Genomic DNA, 19,309 nt, shown 5'->3' on the forward strand with positions numbered 1-19,309 from the left:
CAAGAAACTGGCATAGTGAGATTGGCATTTCAGAATGATCATCCTAGCAAGAGGTGGGATAATGTGCTGGATGAGAACAAGACTAGATGTAGAAAGACCTCTTAGGAGTCTTACTCATTGAACCAACAATAATAGTACCAAAATGCCTAGTATATAATAACTATTGATTCAGATATTGGAGGAACAGTGGTAAAGAAGAAAGAGGGTCACTGCTATCTTTCAAAAGTTTAAAATCTAGCACACTGATGAAAGAATACAGGTGAGAAATATAGCATTTACTACTTTCTCCATTTAAAAAGTTATATGTTACTTGTATTAGAATTAGAAAATACAGGTGAATAAGAGGAATATGAAAAAAATTAACCATCATTCCAACTCCCAGAAAATATTTGTATTTTATGGTATGTATTTCTAGATTTTTTTTTAATTGTCCTAAATCATTGAGTAGGTAAGAGTTTTACAAACATTGCTTACATTAGTGGTAATGGTGGAGCTGGAGAGTGTTGCACCTTCTCCAAGCTGCACAGTGAGAACCATCAATAGTGTGGTGAATCTTGCAGCCCTTTCCAAAACCACGGCTCTTGTAGCTTGCAGATGTCAGGATTCTATCTGATAGATTTATGGAATGAATTGATGAAGATAACATCTCAAAGAATTTGTATATGGAATCTTCACCAGCCCAGTAAGAATTCAGGACTCTCAGACCTCCTACAGTGGCGTCTAGCTCACTCCTCAGCAACAGGCTGATGGCTGGAGCAAACTTTAGTTGGTTTAACACCATGATGGACAGGCTTGCCACAGGTAGCACCCTTAGAGGCTGGGCATTTGTGGCCACCATGGAGCACGCAAATCCAATATGTGTCATAACCTTGCTGGCCTTGTATGTCAGCCTGGGTGATTCATTGAATGGGGTGGGGCGAGGGCCCTGTGGAGCACAGAGAGCTGGCAGTACTGCCAATGGTACATCCTGAGAAGAAAGAGCATTATATTGGGCTGCTTCTTTTTCCATAGCTCTTGGATATACTTATAAACACCTGTTTTGGCTTACCTGATGGCTGCGGCCAGACAAAAAGGCTAGATTTTTTTTCATACGTATATGTATGTATTGCTTATTCATATGGTTATACAAACAAATCATACCATATTTAATATATAATCTGTTTTCCACTTAACAATGTATAGTGATCTCATGTTTATAAATCAACAGTTAATGTCATTTTTCATGAGGACATAATATTCTATTGCATTTTAGGACATTTTGGGGAGCATTATTCAAACAATGTTGGAGTACATATTCTTGTAGGCAAATTTTTGAGAACTTTTTTATTTCACTAGATTAAATTCTTAGAAGTGAAATTTAAAAAATGCACATTTTAAAAGCCTTTAATAAATAATTGCCTCAACCCTTCTATATACTTTTTTTCCACTGGCTTCTGTAACATACTCTTAGGTCCTTTTTACCATTCGAGCAACTCACTAGTTCGATGTCGCACATTGGAATCACTTGTTTATCCCAAGACTGATATTTTAAAAATTCATGTTAAAGTCTGACTCAATTTACTTAAAGAAATTGCACAGAAAGCTTGAACTTGAAGAACATTGACCTCAAGACATCACCTGTGAAAGTCTAATAGACATGAATTTGTCTAATTTCCCACCAGGAGGAGGATGTTTTGGTGGTATGTGGAATATACTTGGTGGGGATATTTTTGGAGCTGTAGGTATGTTTTTGGATATGCTCTAGGTAATTGAAGAGTAAATCGTAATAACTATCCACTGTGATTCCATTTTGTGCCAGTAATTTTTCTTTTAACTTTCTGTATGTAAAACAATCTGGATTAGAACTCTTGACAATTTAACAGCATTGTTTTGTTTGAACAAAGGGGTGTTAAGGGACATAAACTGACCTGTCTGTGCATGACATCCAAAATGATATGAGTATTTGAGATTTTGACAAAACTTTCACCTTCAATAAAAGCAAAAACCAGGCAAGTGGCACAGATGCAGTTGAATTGTAGAACATTGATATTTGCAATATTTATGGTATAGCCATATTCTTATCATGATATGGTATTTGATATGAGTATTGAAATGACTATTCACATATGAACTATTGCTCCTTTTCAAATTTTCTTCACCCGTACTGGGGATTTTGAATAACAGATAGGAATGCTATGTAAAAGAAATATTATCATATATTATCTTTTATTATCCTAATATTAATCCCATAAAATGATATCCTTTTTTGAGAAGATTGTAACCAGTCAAAAATTAATTGACATGTCAAGGTTAACATGACATATCAAGCTTAAAACCCCCTAAATGGGGTCTTCTCAAGATCTACCTTTCCCTACTATAGCCAGCATTTTTTGGGAGTTATTACTTTCTGAACCTTTTGAATAATGCACGCATATGCTGGGAGAACAGTCATAGCAAATCTCTTGCCATCGAGCTTACCTTTGCCTAGACCTAGCTCAGTGCGGAGGAATTTTACATAGCATCCTACACCAGGTGGCAAAATTGTTCTAGTATCAGGTTATAGTAACCTTTTTCCCAATTAAAGATGGAAAAGAAAACAATACCATGTAAAACTTTTCATAGATTCACAATAAAAAACTGTTATCGTATTTGAACTTAGATAAAATGGTTTTGAACACATAGTTGTTACCTTAATATAGTGGTCATTCAATAGAGGGGTAGTCCTGCCTTCAGAAAGGATACTGAAATTTGGACCATATTCTTAATGGACACACTGCTAAAGAACTTTAGGCATTTGACAGCACAAAATTGCACAATATACTTTGGAGATGTTGGAAAGGTACAGGTGTACAATGGAGACATTCAAAATGATGCTGTGTAATTAAATTTATTGACATGAACGATGTTCACGATATATCGTTATATAGACAAAAAGACTAAATTGTATGATATCAGGATAGTTTTGGAAGCAAGTAAAATTATTATTATAATTTTAGATTTATTAATCCAATTGATCTAGTCCAGATAGGGCACCCTTTCGGGTTGGTTGATTCAGTGACCCAACTATGTTATCAAGGAACTAGTTTGTTTCTCTGCTCTGTTACTCAAAATATCTGTCTCATCCTACAGCTAGTTCCTAAAATAATTGTAAGATAGATTCCAGAGGCAATTGAGTATAACTACTTGATTACTTATTTATATTTAGATAGAGAAAGAGAGAATGGCTATCACTTGCTGTAAAGATAAAAAAGGAACATCTCTAGAAGTCTCTAGCAACCATCTTCTCACTTATCAATGGCTGGAATTGGAAGGTGCAAAATAACAAGTTCAGTTTGCAAAGGGATGCAATTCCCTTTATACAAGTCAGAATCACTCATTAAGTTAAAGTCAGTTTCCCAAATCAGACTGTTGTTAGTTAATGGAGAGTAGGATGGGATATGTTTGGAGAATCAAACATCGTTTTAATATCTATTTATCTATCTACCTACCTACCTATCTACTTACCTAATCTCTACCTATGAATAGACTAGAAAATCACTCTTACAATATGGTAGTATCTGGTCAATGGAATTACATTTCTTAGAAAGTTTTAAAAATTACCAATCCATCTGATATTTGAATAGTTAAAAAAAGTAATACTATAAAAGTATGGACTTTAGAGAATGGAATTATTTTTATTTTACATTTTCTTCTTTTTGGTTACGTGTATGTAATATTATTGTATAAATAAGCATGCATTGCTCTTGTCTTTTTAAACTTTAAGTTGGAAATTTTCCAATAAATTGCCAAATAAAGGGAATAGTATAATGAACCCTCAAGTCCTCATCACTTAGCTTCAACAGTTATCAACTTGTGACAAATCTTGTTTTATACATTGTTTCATACAAAGAAGAAAAGTTGATTTTAGTTAAAAAAATATTTTGAGCTAGTTATCTACTTAACATTTTCCCTAATCCATACAACCCATCTTTATGCAAATCAGATAAGTAAAGATAGCCCAATATTTTTCTTGACAGTTGTCCAAGATCCCTCTTGAATTATGCCAAATTATTTCTTCGAAAGTCTGGTTTTGTTAGCCTTCTTACCTTATTGATGCTTCTCAAAAATTTGTACTGCAGTATCCCCAACATCAGGGGGAAAAGCATATGACTCTAGGAACCTGGGTATACAGAATGAACTGGTTCACCAAAAGCAGAGTTATTTTGAAACCTCATTTTTATTTTTAAAATCTGTGAAAATTTGCATCTTATCCTATCTATCTTGTTTATAGAAATAGAATGTTTTTAAATTACTCACCATTGAATACATTTGACACTGTAAAAAGATGGTCCATGCTGATCTTTTGGCTTCTTGTTTTCCAAGGCACCCTGACAAATACACCTGTGAACACAAGGTCCCCAGTTTGAGAGGCACAGCCTAAGCTTTTCTCCCCATTTAAGATCCTGCTCCTTCCCTTTGACTTTGTTTTCTTGACTTTGAAAATCCATTCTCTTTAAAGCCTTCAGCTTCAACTCAGCCTCTTGCTTTCTCCACTGCCTACCTCCTCAGCTAGTGTGCCCAACCTATCCTAGGAACTATTTCTCAGTTGCCAGCACAGTGACTCTTGTTCTGGGCAGGCCTGACCCAGTACCCTACGAGAGAATCTTGGGTCCCCAAACCACAAGTGTGAAGAGACTTGTACATTCAATAGATCTTTACAGAGTGCCAACTGTGCATCTGGCACTTAGGTAGGTCTTGGATATACTATGATTAAAAAGAAGGACACAATCCATCTTTAAGGATTCAGTATTGTCATGAGGAACAAAAACAAATGTATATAAAATTTCAAAACAGGCTAATAAGCCCTATTTTAGGTGAAGTACTATGTCCTAGGAAGCACAGAGCAGGATCCATTAAGTGGCTCAGGAAAGTAATGCAGTGTAATGACAGGAGAGATACGGAAGACCTGCCTTGGTGGTGATCTTCTATATTTGAATGAAAACTTACACTTATTCAACCTCATGCAGAATGGTTTCTTAGAAGTAAAAGGATTGTAAAAATGGTATTCTGTATGGAAACTTGTTTGCAGGATTACTTATACATTGATACATTAAGAAGGGGCTAACACAAAGAATTTGACTGCTTACGAATATGTGTTCAAAAAAGAACAACTGTATTTTTTTCAGACTGAACTTCCTTGGTGAACATCTATCTTACAAGTGAGTTGTGTATTTTATTCAAGTCTCAGTAGTTTTACTTAGGCTGTCTTCTTCTTCCCCAAATGAGCTTTCTTTGTTATTCTGGTGAAATCTTAATTACTTGTGGGTCCGTGCCCTTTTGTGAAGTCCCTGACAAGCAGAATCGATAGCATCATTTTTAGTTCCCTTAGTCCTTTGTTACCTTCCCACACTTGGAACTTTTCTATCTGCCTCTCCTGCTCTGCCTTATTGCATACAGAGATCAATTAATTAATCATTCTACCTTCTAACTTAGCAACTCTGTATAGTACTTAAGTATAGTAGATATTAAAAATATATAGATTAAACTGATTCAAATATAATTTTATTTTTATATTCAACTGATTATTTTGATTATTTTATCATTAAAAGACTATACTACCTCATTATTCAGAAACTCTACTCTTATTTTTTTTCTTATTTCTTAATAAAAGTGGTGGCGATGTTGGCATTTGTTCTAAAGCATTCATCTTTCTTAGGCAAATATGATGCAAGACTTATTTCCCACTGAGTAATTCAGAAGCAAACACACTCAATCACTGTGAACTACCCTACAGTGGAGATAGAGGGATAGGCCTCATCCACACACTGTTAGTCAGGGCTGAGTAATGGAGTTGAATGAGAAAACAGGTGAGGAAAGGCCTGTGCCTACCCTTTCCTTACCTTCCTATGAATGTATAGTTCTCCATCTCAAGCTATTTCAGCAAAACACTTTTTTACATCTGGACTCTTACTTTCTAACCTTAGACCTACCTTCTCTTCCCTTTCATGTATACATCGTAAAAATGCTATACATGGTGACTTTCGATACTGGATATTCTCTCTTAAATCTTTTCAGACCATGAAGAAATGGCATGTCCATTCTGACAACCTGTTTAGGGGTTCTATTTTAAAAATTTACATCTCATATTTTTAGATATTCCACACCTAGGGCAGGTCTCATTATCACTTATATATTTGTTATAACTTTATTCGGCCTGAACAAATTAAATCACTAATGCATAGGAAACCATATTATTGTAGTAAACTAGGATTCAGGATGGTGACAGAAAGTTGTGGCTTCCGGTGGTCAAAATAGTGTTGTTTGTGATTTTAATGAAAAATCAAAAGAGTTGTTTACTTAAGTCCAGTTTTAAGTAAGCAGAACATATTTTATTACATTTTGGTAATTCTATGAAGGTTTTGAGTGATTCTGTTGCATTAGTCATTGTACTAGATACTATGAGGAATAAACAATGAATAAGTTATTTTCTTAAAAGAGACTACAATATCAGTTAGCCTTTCCCTTCACTGTAAACAAAATAATTCTTTAACTTCCAGAGACATGTACGCCAAACACAACTTGCTAGAACAATTGCTAACTTCTGAAGTTCAAGTTTAATTAGTTTCATAGTGCCAGACCTCATTTAATTTGGACTTGTTATTTTGGAAAACATATTTTATACAATCATTCATCAAAAATTAATTTTGTTAAATATCCCCTCTTATCTCTCCTTTTTTTTTTTTTTTTTTTTTTAGAGTGAGGTGTTACATAAAACATGGGTAAATAAATTAAAAAAAAAAAACACCTAGACTTTTTAACTTTAACTGGATGATGGATAGTAAATGCCTCCCATTAGGCAATTTAAATAATTTACATATATTCTCCTGGTTAGTCTTATAGAGTCAAAATAGATATGTATGTGTTTTTTAAGTCTTATGTTTAATTACTTATCAAAAATACTTTAAGACTGGAAAATATAGAAGTTAAAAATATACGATTAAAGTATGCTAGCTAACACTCAGTCTATAAACTAGAACTAGACTGATCGGGCTCAAATTCCTGCTTAGACATTTACCAGTGTGTCATCTAGGTTAAGTGCTGGGAAAATTAATGAGAAGACAATTCTAAGAAGTAGGAACAGCAAGTAAAAAGGCCATGAGGCAGAAGTGAATTCAGGGATCTAAGAGCGAATAGAAAGCCCACATGATGGAGTGGAGTGACATCTAGTGTTTGGAGATGAGGTTGGAGCAGTCGAATAATTTTAGTTTAATAATAGGTTCATTCAATGAATCAACAGAAATAATGGAACATTATGATAAAAAAATACCACAAGAAGTATAAAATTTTATAGAAATTAGGGGAATAACTAGATACTCTTGTAAACAAGATTTTAGGATGTCGAATAGGATTTTTTCTGTTGCTCATAATTGAAAAGAAGAGTAAGTTACCCCTTTCCTATGAGAAACTCCAAAGAGATGCCAAAAATTGGGGACAGACACTGCGCTCTACTAAGGGTAGAAACACTGAGGTGAAATAACTTGCTCTCCTAACAGCAACCATTACCCAGCTCCCAATATGTCCAAAGAGAAAACTGAGAAGAAGACTGGTGAAAGTTAACGAACTTCTGAAGAGCCCAGTGTTCATAGAGAAAGGTTACACGTCTTTTCAAAGGAAACAGAGAGATTATTCTTTTTTCCTCCTGAAGCCAAATGATGGAAACCCATTGGGGGAATCATGTGCAAAGACTGTATGTATATCTCCATGAGGGAGACTGGCCTCTTTTTCCTCAGCTAGATGGATGGAAGGTACTGAACACACATGTCTACCTGGAGCTGCTTTGGCAGAGCAGCATGGTTAAGAGTCTTTTTGGAGGAGTTAAGCATTTGCCACTTAAAGTTTGAGAGACACCTATGACCCACAGGCAGCTGGTTATGTCTAGCCTTCAGATATCTGAAGAAGAGGAGCTCACTGGAGTAGCTCATATTTACAGGTAAGAAAGGACTAGAGTTTGTTCTTGAGAGGGAATAAATATCTGCCTTGACCCTATCCCGGTGTCCTGTTCAGATCATGATCTCAGTGGTTACCATGGCTATGCGCAAAGTAGCATGGAGCAAAGGGAGACTATGGCTGCTAAGTGAGGGGAAACTACAGCTGGAGTAGTCAGGGACAGAACTGGTGTCAGAGCCCGAAGTGGACATGGTTACTTTTCCCTGAGAAATTCCTCAATAATTACAGGGCCAGGGTAAAGCTGAATGCTATCTGAAGAAAACCAAGCACATTAGCAGCACGGAGCTCTTGACAGCAGAATCTATTAGCAGTAGACAAAACAAAATTGAACAAGGAAAAGACCTGGGACACTTTCCCACACTTACACATGGCTGATTATGTAGACTTCTACTACCCTTATCTCCTCTCTCTGATTCCAAAACTAGAGGGGCAAACAGTGAGGAAGGAAGAGCCAGACTTCCTTCTACCTTCTCTACTCCAAGCAGCCAGCATTGAAGTATATGCTTGTATTGAGGGGAAAAGAATATGATCTCGTTTATATCAGATGCACAACTGAAGTTTTAACATTGACAAAAGTTCTAATAGCTGAAATTAGTGAAAAATGATGGCATCTACCGAGATTTCATTAAGGAATATGAAAAGGAGATTCGTTACATCATGGTTGGAAGTCTTGATTGGACTAAAAATAAAACAATTTTGCATTAATGTTCCTGTTGTGATACATTGTACAAGTAACCAAGCAATGAAACATAATAACACAAACCACACTGATCTACTAAGTAAAGATACACTAATCCGAAATCATAATCTCATAGGATTTTATTTAAATGTGAAATTTCATCCAGCTCCTCAGTTTTGATAAACTATTGATTATGGCAGCTGCCCCTTTGGTTTAAGAAAGTAGATTGATCTTCCCTCCATCAGCAATATATAATCTATCTCTCTAGACCTTTGCCAGGGATATGAACTCAGACTATCTCTTATTCTGTTCTCATAAAGGTCTTCTGAGAGAAGTGATAGTTGGGAAAGCTCATCTAAGGAACATGGTATCTCTAGTATACATACTTTGAGTTCTACCTTTTTATCAAGTTAAGTCAGTGGAAATATACATTCATGACCACATAAATACTCCTATAAAAATCTGTCACCAATTTCAGATTCAAAGTTATGTTCATAGGCTTCTTTAAACTTGTTGTAAGAAATAATTATATAAAATCTTCTTCTAGTTTTCGATAAAAATGTTGCTGATATTATTCAATGCATTGCTCAGTGTAACTATATATGAGAAATTTCTTCATTTAGTGTCAGGAAAATTTCTCTCTTGAAGTGTTTCTTTCCTTTTAATAAGGAGAATTGTAAACTTTCTAAGTTTTTTATGTTATCCTTACTGCTAGGAAGTTTAAAGCCAAATTTGAAGCTCTATCAGGGCAAGTATGTTTCAAAAAAACACATAGAACTTACCTGCATTTGTACCTTTTCTTGAATTTTATCATTTTCTTGTATATTTTAGGGAGTGTCTACTTGTAAAGTATAGATAAAAAAATTTACTTCCCATCTCAGGAAGAGTCTTTTCAGAAGACTGAAAGTCGATCCCTCAACATGAAATTGGTTAATCTTAAAAATATTTTTCAAAAACTTATGCAAAATTACTGTTTTAAAATTAAAATGGGCCCCAAAACATTATCTTTATATACTCATTAGTTTAACAATATTAACCAGTCTGTATTGTATATACCAATAAATTATACAATAAAAATACTGTTTTAACATTGCTATTGCCAGCTAATTATAAAAACCTTATCTCTGGTTTTTACTTTATGTATTATTATGTACTGTAAGGCTTAGCAGAGCCTCCCGTTAATACTCAGAAAAATAACTCCAGCATCATGAAGACAGTTATAGCAGATGCAGAACATCTTATAGAGGAATAGAGAAAACAAACCACATTTTGGTTAAGAAAATAAGATTAAGAAAAGGAAAGTTAGTGACACACGGTAATACCTCATTCTTCAGCAGCACTTTTATATGGCCTCTTTTTGCTGAGATAGAACCAAAGGTTAATTATGTCGATGCTCTTTGTTTTCTTAGCTTAAATAAATTAAGGTGCATGGGTAGGAGGAAATGGATCCACAAATGACAATAACTGTGTTTATCTGATAACTAGGTCATTCACTAGTTTATCTACATTGGTCAGTCTGTAATGTACAACCCAGTAAATTGACCAATAAAAGGATTGTTTTAGCATTAGAGAGACATAATTTAGATATAATTTTGAGGGCTTCCATAAATTAATCAGACTACCTTGTATATGCATCTATGTATTACAGGGCATAAAATAACTTGTTTCAAGCCAGGGTATATTTAAACAATGATAAAAATCATCCATGACTAGCTTACTGGCACTGTACTTTTTTAGCACATTCGTGCTTACAGCCATCACATGCCTCATTGCTATGACACTAATAAGTATACGAAGGATGACGAAATAGTTTGTTGGCTGTTAAAAATGCCTGTGGTTATGTTGCTATTTTATTAGTTATGCAATGTAACATATCTACTGTGGGTTTCAAGCCCACAAATATATTTCTTCTGACTCTGCTTTTACATTGCACAGGGAACAGGGAGGATAGACCACTCTGAACTTGGACACAAAGAGAATGATAAATCTTTGAATACATTTTCTTCAAACTAGAGTTTAGGGTAAAAGGATTGCAAAATAACATTTATAATTTCAGAAAAAGCAACAATGCAGAAAATACATATTTGAATGAAAGACAAGGTTTTTCTCTAAGAGCCTTTTTTTTCCTTAGAAATCAATTAATTTAAAAATAATTTAATTTGCTTTTGTATCCTACAATTCTAAGAGTAACTAGGAAATAAAAACCTAAATACACAAAATGCTCCATTCTATGGATAGGATCTAAGGTTCCATTCTTTTTATTCCCCTGTCATTCTTCAAATTTCTACCAAAGTGTAAGTAATATCATGAAATTGATGACACAGACTGTTAATGCTCTTTGAGTAGCCCGAATGACCATTAAAATAGAAAGGATGTAATTATGAAAATCTTTTGATGTCTTTAGGCTGACATCCACTTATCCTCTATTTATATAGCCTTAATCTCTGGTTTTCTAGTTTTGTATAAATTCTAGTTTATATTTACAGTTTTAAAAATTTATCTTTGAGTGTACATAAATCTAAGTATACAGGACCATAGGACCACATAAAAAAATTTCTTTGAGTTTGGAATCTGGATTTTAGTAAAAAAAAAAAAAAGTCATGAAATTCTGTTAAAATGAGTCTGACAAGTCTTAGCTCAAAGTCACACTGGGTAGGAATCTGTTTTTCTTTGAAAGCAAGAGTATAATCAATATTTTCATTTAATAAATATAAAATAGAATATAGCATTATTAACCCAGTATTAACATTTAATTAGTGAAGATTTCACTTTTTAAAGGCTGTATAATAAGAACAGTTTAAACTCATAAAATGAAAATTTTTACTTCATTATCGTTACCTCTTTATTTTTGGCTAAATTGTACTTTCAAGTGAGTAGACAGAAAACTGTTTCTACATATTGAATAACTTCAAGTAAGTATAAATGTTATTCAGTAGCATTAAGTGATCTATGGGCCAGAAAGAAAGAGTAGATAACAATGTTCTCTCTAGGCTCCAGTATAGTGTGCACTAACTTGGAAGTTTTGGGGGTTATTGTTAGAGAGGGATTCAGTTCTTTGCACTGTAAGCCCACACTGTGCTGTGGATTCCAAATTCTACATCTGTTCAGATAAGCCATTGGCTAGATGGATCTGTAGTAATAATAAACAGTGTCTATTTGCTTTCTTTATGGTGATTTTTAGGACTTGTCACACATACCCTATTATATCTTCCTTCTCTGCCTCCTTTCCACACATATTTTTAGGAATAGGGCTACTGTCTGTTACTTATTCACAGTGGAGTTAAGATACAAGCAAACAAAAAATTCTAGTATAATAAGTTAAGTGTTATAGCATGAGAGCACAGAGGATAAACACCTAATCTAGTTTATGGGGATTAGGGAAGGCAATTTAAAGATTATGCCTGACACAAATACGTAGATATTTGCATATACATGTGTGAACACATTAAAAAAATACATTATTTATTTCCCAGAAATAAGATAGTAATGACTCAGTGTTGGCTGATATACCTGTCTCCAGTATAATGAAGAAAATACACTGTCTTGATTGGGGGCTAATGTTTGTAAACTACTGGACTTTTCTAAATGAATGATGCTACATAATTTTAAAATATTAATGCTCTTCTAATCTCTACTGTATTTTTAACAGATGATTTATAGTCAATGCTAAAGGAAAACTTTCTTTATATGCATGGTACAGTGGAAAACATGTCAAAAAAGTTTAAAAAATATGGATGGTTGTCCTGGTTTGGTGGTTCATAAACTGTGGCTTAATTGTTTGAGCCAGTCGTTTAACTTAATTAAACCTATTGTCTTCATTGGAAACATGAGGAGGCCGAACAAGATGATTTTAGTTTCTTTCTAGATTTAAACATCTGACTTCCATAAATATTCTGGTTTATGTTAACATGTTTAAGTTATAATCTTAAAACAATAGCTTTTAAGTTCCCACTCCTAGAAAGTGCTTATAATTTATGTTCTCTAGCTCCTATAAAATTTGACTTTGTCCTACTGGTTACACAAATAGTCCCCAACACACTAGCCAAGACCCGTCAGACTGGTTCTGTTTAGATCATCAGTGACTTCTTTCTTCACCTCCATCCAGCCCCAGAAGCAGCTGATAGAGCCCGAATGTACACACTTGACTGCAGACCTCGATCTCCACAGGACTCCTTGCTGGTCAGCAATGTATTCGTGAGTTCCCTTTTTCTTTGTCTTAAGTTAGCGTCATTTAAAAATGACATAAACCATGACAAGGAATGCGAAGATCTCTGATTTATTACTTGTTTGATATAGAAAAATACTTTTGATATTTAACATGCAATTATGTCAATAGATTTCTATTCTTTCTATTTTAATGTTTCCTGTTCTATATTCCATCTCAAAATATTTTTCTATAAATTTTTAGAAGAGTTTAATAAAAGGTAATGGTACATGTTTTTTGACAGCTGTCTTTTAGTTAGTTTTGTTTGTTTCAAGAAGATTAGAACACTTTTTAGCTTGGGCTTTGTTTTATTGAAGAAATACTCTTATTTTCAAAGTTATAGATGATAAAAAATCTGAAGTCATACAGACCCAAATTACAGTTATTTCTGTAAGTAAATAGTTAAATTTTAAAAAAGCACATATTGTAAAAGAATAAGAAATAATTTAAGAAGACAATATCACTGAATTATAATTGTATCTGGACACGATCAACTTTTTAAATAGGTAAGTCATAATTATTTTAAGGTTGTTTTCTTTCAAAGTTAGCAAGTAAACAGTAACAAATTTTCAGTGCACTAGTTTGGACTCTGAAAGTAATTTTATTTTTGTATTAAAATTTTATTTTCTTCAATTGATATTTTGGCATATTTTTAAAAATTAATTTCTACTTTGAGAAAAAACAGCTTGAAAAATGTAAAAGTTCCAATGGAATCTTAATAGGAAAAAACAGTCTCTGTAGTTGATAGAAAGTTTTACATACTTGTTATGAGAAGTTTACTACTTTTATGCACATGTTAATGAAGAAATTAAAAGCAACAAGTATTGCAAATGTAGTCAGGCTTTTCCAGACTCGCTGTCTTTTGCAAGCACTTCTTTTAATCCATGATGGTTTCATGTCCCACCCTTTTCATCAGCATTATCATTAAGAACACTACCACAGAAAAGAGTATTTTTATTTAAACATATAACCTCTACCAAACTCAAGATATTAAATAGATTTCAGGTTTTTCTATATTAGATCTAAGTGAGTCTTGAATTTGTATAGAGAAGCTATAATGTGGGGGGTATTGGAGTGAATTTTTCTTCTTATAGTCTCTAATTTAAAGCTAAAGATTTTTAATTCAGTTTCAGGGTAGATGGAAGGTGCCTCTCAAGGAAAAATATAAAAAAAAAATCTTTCTGATCGAAAAATTGTATAAAAAGTGGAGCACATCTATGTTTGAGTTCTAGAAAGTGTTAAGATAGTGAGCTAGAGTGGAAGGGGATTAAATTTACTATGCATGTTTGCTGGAGTAAGTGTACCAACAGGAAAGCTTTTATGAAAAAGGTACTATTGAAATACCTGAATATACATAGACAATTTCTTTTTAAGGATATTGGCTTGTAACTGTGAAGGCATATAATAAACTGGAGGATAGTTTTATCAAATGGCATGCTTCTTTCTCTTTTGCCTAATTTCTTGTAGTCCCTCCCACACTTCATCTGTTCTAAAAGGGAACCACTATTTTAGAACTTAAGGGTAAGAAGATATTTAATCCGAGTAAACATTCTTCTTATGCTGTTATTTCTCCCAAACTCTTATTTTGTTCTATTCATTGATCATGAAAAGATAAACACATGGGTTTTATAAACACACACCCACAGTGGAAGTTTTAAAAAAATGTTATCAGGAATAAGTTTATAAGGAAGGGAGTTAGGAAGAAAAAAATATATTTATTGGTGATGGAGCTATATGCTAACTGTATTCATCAGTAACCACTGATAAAAATTCAAGGTGAGCAGACCAAATTCATAGACATTTATATCTATATAAGTTTAGATAAATGAAGGTGAAATGAGTGATATGCAAATTAAACACAGTGGACAACTTTAATTTTTACTCAGTAGGCTAAGACTATCTCTCAAAGTGTGGCCCATGGAGCCCTGCATTAAATTCATTTAATTCACTTAATTAAATTCATAATGCTTACTAAAAAAAGAAAAGTCCAGTTTTCATTCCAGGAATTCTAATGACTCTCCAGTTGAGGCATGGAAAATATATTTTTTCCATGCCTCAACTAGAAGTAATTCTTATTTTCACTAAAGTTTGAGAAAAACCAATACAGTGTAAAGCCATAAAAAAAGAAAGGAACTTGTAAGATGGAAATAAATTAAAGCAGATATGAAGTGAGTCAGCTTCGAAAAGAGTTGGCCTTTGTTTCATTTAAATTGGTATAATTATATCTTAATGGGAGGTACTCTCCCTAGTCACCTTTTTCTTCAAAGGAAAGGAGTACTCATTTATGCAACATAGTGATAATTAAGGAAGAGACAGTAATTTCAGAAGGTATTGGAAACTGAAAGGAGGAGACTGATATGATTTGCATAGTTTGTATCAGAGAGGGCGGTTTCTTTTGGATTAAAAATCTGTTTGTTTACAGGGAAAACCTCAACATAAAACTAATCTAGCCAGATCCCCCTGAAATTAGTCAATAGATAGTGATTAGGCCCAGATTTGCTATATAATTGTGCTCTAAGTGCTTGACACTGGGTCTCACTTCTCCTTCAGCTAAGATCAGTCATGATCCATGTAACAACTTTTAGCCAGTTCTCATGCGTTCTCATGGAAGAAAACTATCTGTTGAGCATTTATTATGTATTGTACATTTTGCAAAATGCTATTATTTGATTTTGACAATACCTTGAAAGGCACTTATTGTAATCATTCTTTTAAAAGATGAAATAACTGCAGCTCAGATTGTACATGGTTAGTAAGTGTTGGAGCTAGAATCTGACCTTGGCCTTTTTGGCTCTAAAGTCTACACACTTCTTGTTTTAACACATTGTCTATCATGTGAGGGACCTAAAAGAAGAGTCTGTGGAAAGTTTTCACTGTAACAGACTAATGGAAAACGTGCACACATGCATATCCGTGCATGGAGAAAATGTGTATATATGTATATACATACATGCCTATGCAATGTGTAGGCACAGAAATATATCATAGACAGATTAATATAAAATAATGTACAGATATGCTGAAGGAAGAAAGGTGGTGATATAATTTTACTTTTATTGATAGATTTTTAAAAAAAACTTCAAAGAATGCATAAAGTGCCCTTATTTATTTTTCTTAAAACTGTATTTAAATAAGAATGTGACCTAATTTTTTCTGCACTATCTCAAAGGTGATCAGTGACTGAGAGTATAGCACTTCAATTACATCATCACTATTTTATAAAAAGAATTACAACATTTGTTATTGTGTGAAAATCAAGTTCATTCTAGTGCAGCATTTCATGGAAAGAATTCATCAGTCTCTAGTAACTATAACTGTCCAACAGACCTTTATTATTCTTTCATTGTTGTCTACTTTCCTCAAAAAATACGTCATTGCTTTAATATAAAGTGGGAATAAATAGAAACATTCAAGAAAAAAAGCAACATCATGTGCTTCAATATTTGCACTGAGGTTTATAAATATCCCTGATGGCTTTAGTGCTTGAGAATGAGGTTAGTCTGGCAGTTGTGGATCATGTCTTCTAACAAAGTAGATGGTGAAATGGGTGCTTCAGCTACATTTCTTGCTTTGTCAGGGTCAGAATTTCAGAGAACTACACTAAGAATTTCTCAAAGCACACTCCTTTGGACATATTCTCATCAAAGATGGTGGATGAGAACTGTGAGGAATGATTTCACAGTTTCAAGCATAATTTAGTAGGTTTGAAACAAGTGGATTAGAGATTAGGAAAGTTTTAAGAGGTTGAGAAAGAAAAAATGGGCTGCAGAGACACCAAGTCATGCCAGAAACTGCAAGTTCAACTTTCTCCCAGGTACAAACATTACCTGCATGGTTGGGCAATTTCTGAGATTTTTAAAATAATATTTCTGAGATGCTAGAATTAAGCTTCAGGGAATCCAAAGTATTATACAATCATCATTAAATTTTATCTTGCAACATTTCATCTGAACTTTGTCAGATGATATCTTTTTTCTGTGAAGCTGCAAAAGCAGATATAGAAGGATTTAGCACTATTTAAAGTCAAATTATGACTCAGTGCAGAAGAAAATAATTGCTATTATTTGTTTCACACATACTATGTGCCAACTACTTTTCTAACACATCATGTGCATTAATCTTTATAACAACCTAAAGTTATATTATTATGCTCATTTTATAGATGAGGAAACTGAGGTTCAGACAGGTAACAACATTATTTACCCAGAGGCAATAAATGGCAGAACTGGGAATTAAGCCAGGTTTATTTGACTTTGAACCTATGCTCTTAATCACAATTCTATACTATCCTCACACAGTCTCTTTTATCTATTTAGGTGGTTCTACTACTAAAGATATTTAACTGTCTAGTGTGTTAAAGATATAAAAGTTAAATGTGCAAGAAACAATGTTATTATTCAATGGATTATCTTCTAAATGGACCTCTGAGGTTGGTAGACAGAAAGCACTGCTGCCTGTGTTCTATAAAGTCAGGGATATAACATTCAAAGATTAGGTAACTTGCATGTGGTCACAAGAATGGGTGTGTCAGTCAACACTAGAGATAGAATCTGTTCTTCCAGTTAACCTGTATACTGAACCCAATGTTGTCAAGTAGAAGAGTTAAATTAACACGGGTGTCTATGTGACCAAGGAGATAGTATTGTGACTGTTATTACTATTACTATTTAAAATTGTATAGCAATATATGGCCTTTTAAAAATTAGTCACTGTAAATGACTGTCAGGTCACATTTAGTAAAATTCAGAAGTGTACATATAGTAAAAATATATATATATTCATATATGCATTATATATAATATGTATGCTTTTTGTACATAATTTTAACATACATTTTCTTATTTGGTATCTATCAACAACCTTGTGAGACAGACTGTTAATATTACCATGATTTTAGAAATAGGGAAAGCAAATATTAGGAAGACTGAGACTTCCACATCTCTGAGTAAGCGATTGATGGAGCTGGAGTTTGAACACATATGCTCTAATTCTATTTCTGTACTTTCTAGTACTCCCTGCTTCCTCCACCATGTCATGATCCCTGGAATCACAAGTACTCTTTTGGTTAAGCAGAGCTAACTTTTTGTGTTCTTCAATTAGCTTAATCTTAGTGTCTCAACTTTCCTAATCAAGAGAACACCAGAGATAAATAATATATCCAAAATATTTCAAACCAATCTTTCATTCTAGACAATACTTTTAAGCTATAATTGAGCACTTGGAAATATATTACTGGGTTCAACAGCAAAGCTAGATTTAGGCTTCATAAGTAGAGTTCTAAATCTTTGCACTAAACTCTACACTTAATGGCTGACCATTGGCCTGACTTATATAGCTTCTTAGAGCCAGGCAGGTCTGAAGATGAGTGTTTTTCCACATTTCCTTTCCCAGTTGAATCCCTTTTGCACAAAAAGCCTAATTCAAAGCCCTGTTGCGTGGACCAGAGTTTCTGTGGGTGGAGTGGGACTAAGGCTTTGAGACTCATCTTCTCTATCTTCTCCATATCTTCTCAGGCACTCGTGAGGAACTTGAGGGATTTTCCTACCCACTTAAAAACAAATTAATTTCACCATGGTTTTAATTTACATTTCTCTGATGATTAGTGACACCGAGACTCTTTTATATGTCTATTGGTCATTTGTATGATACCTGTCAGAATGGCTATCATCAATAAATCAACAAATAAAAAGTATTGGTGATAATGTGAAGAAAAGGGAAGCCTCGTGCAGTTGGTGGAATTGCAAATCTGTGTAGCCACTGTGGAAAACAGTATAAAGTTTCCTTAAAAAATTAAAAATAGAACTACCTATGACCCAGCAGTTCCATTTCTATTATTTATTTGAAGAAATCCAAAACACTAATTCAAAAAGACATATGTAACTCTATGTTCATTGCAGCATTATTTACAATAGTCAGGATATGGAAGCAACCTAAGTGCCCATGAATAGATAGTTGGATAAAGAAGAGATGGTACATATACACAATGAAATTTTATTCAGTTACAAAAAAGAATAGAATCTTACCATTTGTGATAAATGGATGAACCTAGAGCAATAAGTCAGACAAAGACAAATACCTTATGATTTCACTAATATGTAGAATCTAAAGAACAAAATAAATGAACAAACATAACAAAAAACAGATTCATAGATACAGGGAGCAAACTGATGGTTGCCAGATGGGATGGGAGTTGGAGGGCTGGGTAAAAAAGATGAAAGGATTAAGAAGTACAAATTGGTAGTTATTAAAAACTCATGGGGATATAAAATACAGCACAAGATATATAGTTGATAATATCGTAATAACTATGTATAGTGCCAGGTAGGTACTAAACTTATTGGGGAGATCACTTCATAAGTTATGTAAATTTCTGACCACTGTGCACCTAAAACTAATATAAAATAATATCAAATGTCAACTCTAATTGAAAAAGAAAAAAATTAATATCTCCTTATAAAGGA

General features: G+C 33.6%; 1 protein-coding gene and 1 pseudogene across 1 annotated transcript in view; one reads left to right on the forward strand and one right to left on the reverse strand.

Annotated features, from left to right (window-relative positions):
• Nucleotides 1–470: 470 nt before the first annotated feature.
• Nucleotides 471–4,312, reverse strand: LOC107518161 (annotated as a pseudogene).
• A 3,556-nt stretch (nucleotides 4,313–7,868) lies between these two features.
• The window catches only part of LOC107518167 (transmembrane protease serine 11E-like), a 41,146-nt gene continuing 29,705 nt past the window's right edge, over nucleotides 7,869–19,309 (forward strand). The window contains exon 1 of the mRNA XM_016159614.2: nucleotides 7,869–7,948. Coding sequence (XP_016015100.1) covers nucleotides 7,869–7,948 — 80 coding nt within the window. The remainder of the gene's footprint in view (nucleotides 7,949–19,309) is intronic.

This window comes from Rousettus aegyptiacus, unplaced genomic scaffold (genome assembly GCF_014176215.1).
Source record: "Rousettus aegyptiacus isolate mRouAeg1 unplaced genomic scaffold, mRouAeg1.p scaffold_m13_p_10, whole genome shotgun sequence".
NCBI lineage: Eukaryota > Metazoa > Chordata > Mammalia > Chiroptera > Pteropodidae > Rousettus > Rousettus aegyptiacus.